Below are 2,169 nucleotides of genomic sequence, written 5' to 3' on the forward strand. Positions count from 1 at the left end.
ATATTTTGTAGAGAGAGAAGGGAGAGGTTTTGGTATTTGAGAGAAGTGATTTTCTACCTATAGGTGCACCCCTATTTATATACATTTGGGGATAGGGTGGTTGGGATAATTTTAATTTCAAACCGAGGGTGGTTACTAGATTCCTATCCATAAATTTAAAATTCTAAGCCTATCTCCTAACTGATTTTCAAATTTTAAATTTAATTTTGTTTCTAGAAGGGTGGTTGTTACATTATCACCCCCATAAAAAAAAAGAATTTGTCCCCAAATTCTACATCTTAATTTGGTCGATAAAGGTCATTAGTAGGATGCATAGTGATTTGGACATGGGTTAGCTAATCTTACTAGTAGCGGAGAGAGATATGAACGAAAGAGAAGCACCAGTATCATCTGGGATGGTTAAAGGATTCCATTAATTGTGCATTTACCCTCGATTCGATCTTCTGACTCGTGGACTTCCTCGCTGCTGAGGGCAAAGACTCGCCCTTGACGCTTTGGTGGATTGGCAGGGGGTGGGAGAACTGCTGGGCATTCCTTGGCGATATGTCCCGGCTGAAAACACCCGAAGCAGACATTTTGTCTGGCAAGGCACCTACCCCTATGTTGCTTCCCACATGAAGCACACTCCTTGAGTTCGGTGGTCTTTGGTGAGGCATCAGTGGGAGGTTCCTGGCGATCCGTGCCCTGTTGAGGTTGCCTTCCTGTAGGTTTCTCAAGAAAGGCCTTCTTCTGCGGCGGCTGCTGAGATGATTCTTGATTCAGTTACCTTTTTTTGAAAGCCTCGCTTCTTTCCGACGCTAGTTTTTTGGTGCATTCTTCGATCACCTGGCACTTGCTAACGAGGGAGGAGAACTCCCGGATTTCCAGTGGGGCTATAGCGGTTAGGACTTCTGCCCTGAGCCCTCCTTGATACTTCATACACTTCCACTTTTCATCTGGATTAGCCTTATACATGGCAGAAAATTTGCAGAGACTCTCGAACTTTTCTGTGTACTCTACAATACTCATCCTATCTTGCCTCAGCTGAAGAAACTCCATCTCCTTGGACTCTCGAATAGAAAGGGGAAAGTACTTCTTGTAGAAAGCTTCTTTGAAGGTGGCCCAACTGATATCTGTTCCCGCATCCTCCAACAACCGTCTTGCTCCATCCCACCAGAACTCGGCATCAGCTTTGAGCATGAAGGTAGCATAGCTCACTTGCTGCTCCTCAGTGCACGGAAAAATTGTGAATACCTTTTCCATTTCAGTCAGCCATTCTTCTGCCATATCATGGTCGAGGGCTCCACGGAATTTAGGCGGACCAATCTTCTTGAAGTCAGCAAAAGTTGTACGGGTCTGTCCCACCTCCAGCCTGGGAATATTGGGATCCTTGTCCCCAGTGGACAGTTGTTGGGCCATCAGAGTGGTGGCTTGGGCCTGCTCCTTCATTGCCTTGGCCATCTCCTTCATGTGCTTTGCTAGGTTTGATGAGCTCGAGCTCGAGCCACGTGAGCGTCCACGGCTTGCCATAGGTCCCCTGTTTATGGATAACCATAGGAAGAAGTTTTATTAGCCATACCTCCTGAGACAGAATCCCTAGGATCGACTTTGCTCTGATACCATTAATGTAACACCCTAAGTTATATCCTATCTTTGAGGGTCTTTAAATAAGGTGGCACACTCAATAGAGAAAGAGACTGAACTTAATCGTTACGCAAGGAAGGGAGGAAGTACGTGTGAAGAGGAAAACAAGTAGTACTAAAACGATGATAAATATGAAATAATAAACTTATCCATGAGTACGGTTCAAAATAAAATGCTTAGAGGTAATTAAACAAAGAAAGGAAACTAATACGTCCTAACTAATTTCGTTGGAGAGGCTCCCATACTTGTGTCCTATCCTATCCTTGGTCAGGACCCTTCAGTTATTCACATATCGAGGTATCAGTAGTTTTCCTCCAACACCTTTTCGCGCAGTGAAGATCTGGTTCCGTTGTGTGGGATGAACTAGGACTCGATGGGCAGTTGGGATTCTCCTTCCACGAACTCTCGACCTAAGTAGATAGTTTGGAGCACGGTAGTAGTGGTCGTAACTACCCACGCGTGCTTCGAGGGATCATACTCAGAAGTTACCTTCGGGGGGCACTGCGTCGTCTCTATCTGCTGTGCCATGTTCCTCTGGAGACAGTA

General features: G+C 45.4%; 1 protein-coding gene across 1 annotated transcript; it reads right to left on the minus strand.

Annotated features, from left to right (window-relative positions):
• Positions 1-399: 399 nt before the first annotated feature.
• On the minus strand, positions 400-1,509 carry LOC107607171 (uncharacterized). The gene is made up of 2 exons (XM_016309149.1): positions 826-1,509; positions 400-738 (listed from the first exon to the last, which is right to left on the minus strand). The coding sequence occupies exons 1-2, from the start codon at positions 1,507-1,509 to the stop codon at positions 400-402; spliced, it is 1,023 nt and encodes a 340-aa protein (XP_016164635.1).
• Positions 1,510-2,169: the final 660 nt, after the last annotated feature.

The sequence above is a fragment of the Arachis ipaensis genome, chromosome B7, assembly GCF_059453495.1.
Source record: "Arachis ipaensis isolate K30076 ecotype BB chromosome B7, ASM5945349v1, whole genome shotgun sequence".
In the NCBI taxonomy this organism is placed as follows: domain Eukaryota; kingdom Viridiplantae; phylum Streptophyta; class Magnoliopsida; order Fabales; family Fabaceae; genus Arachis; species Arachis ipaensis.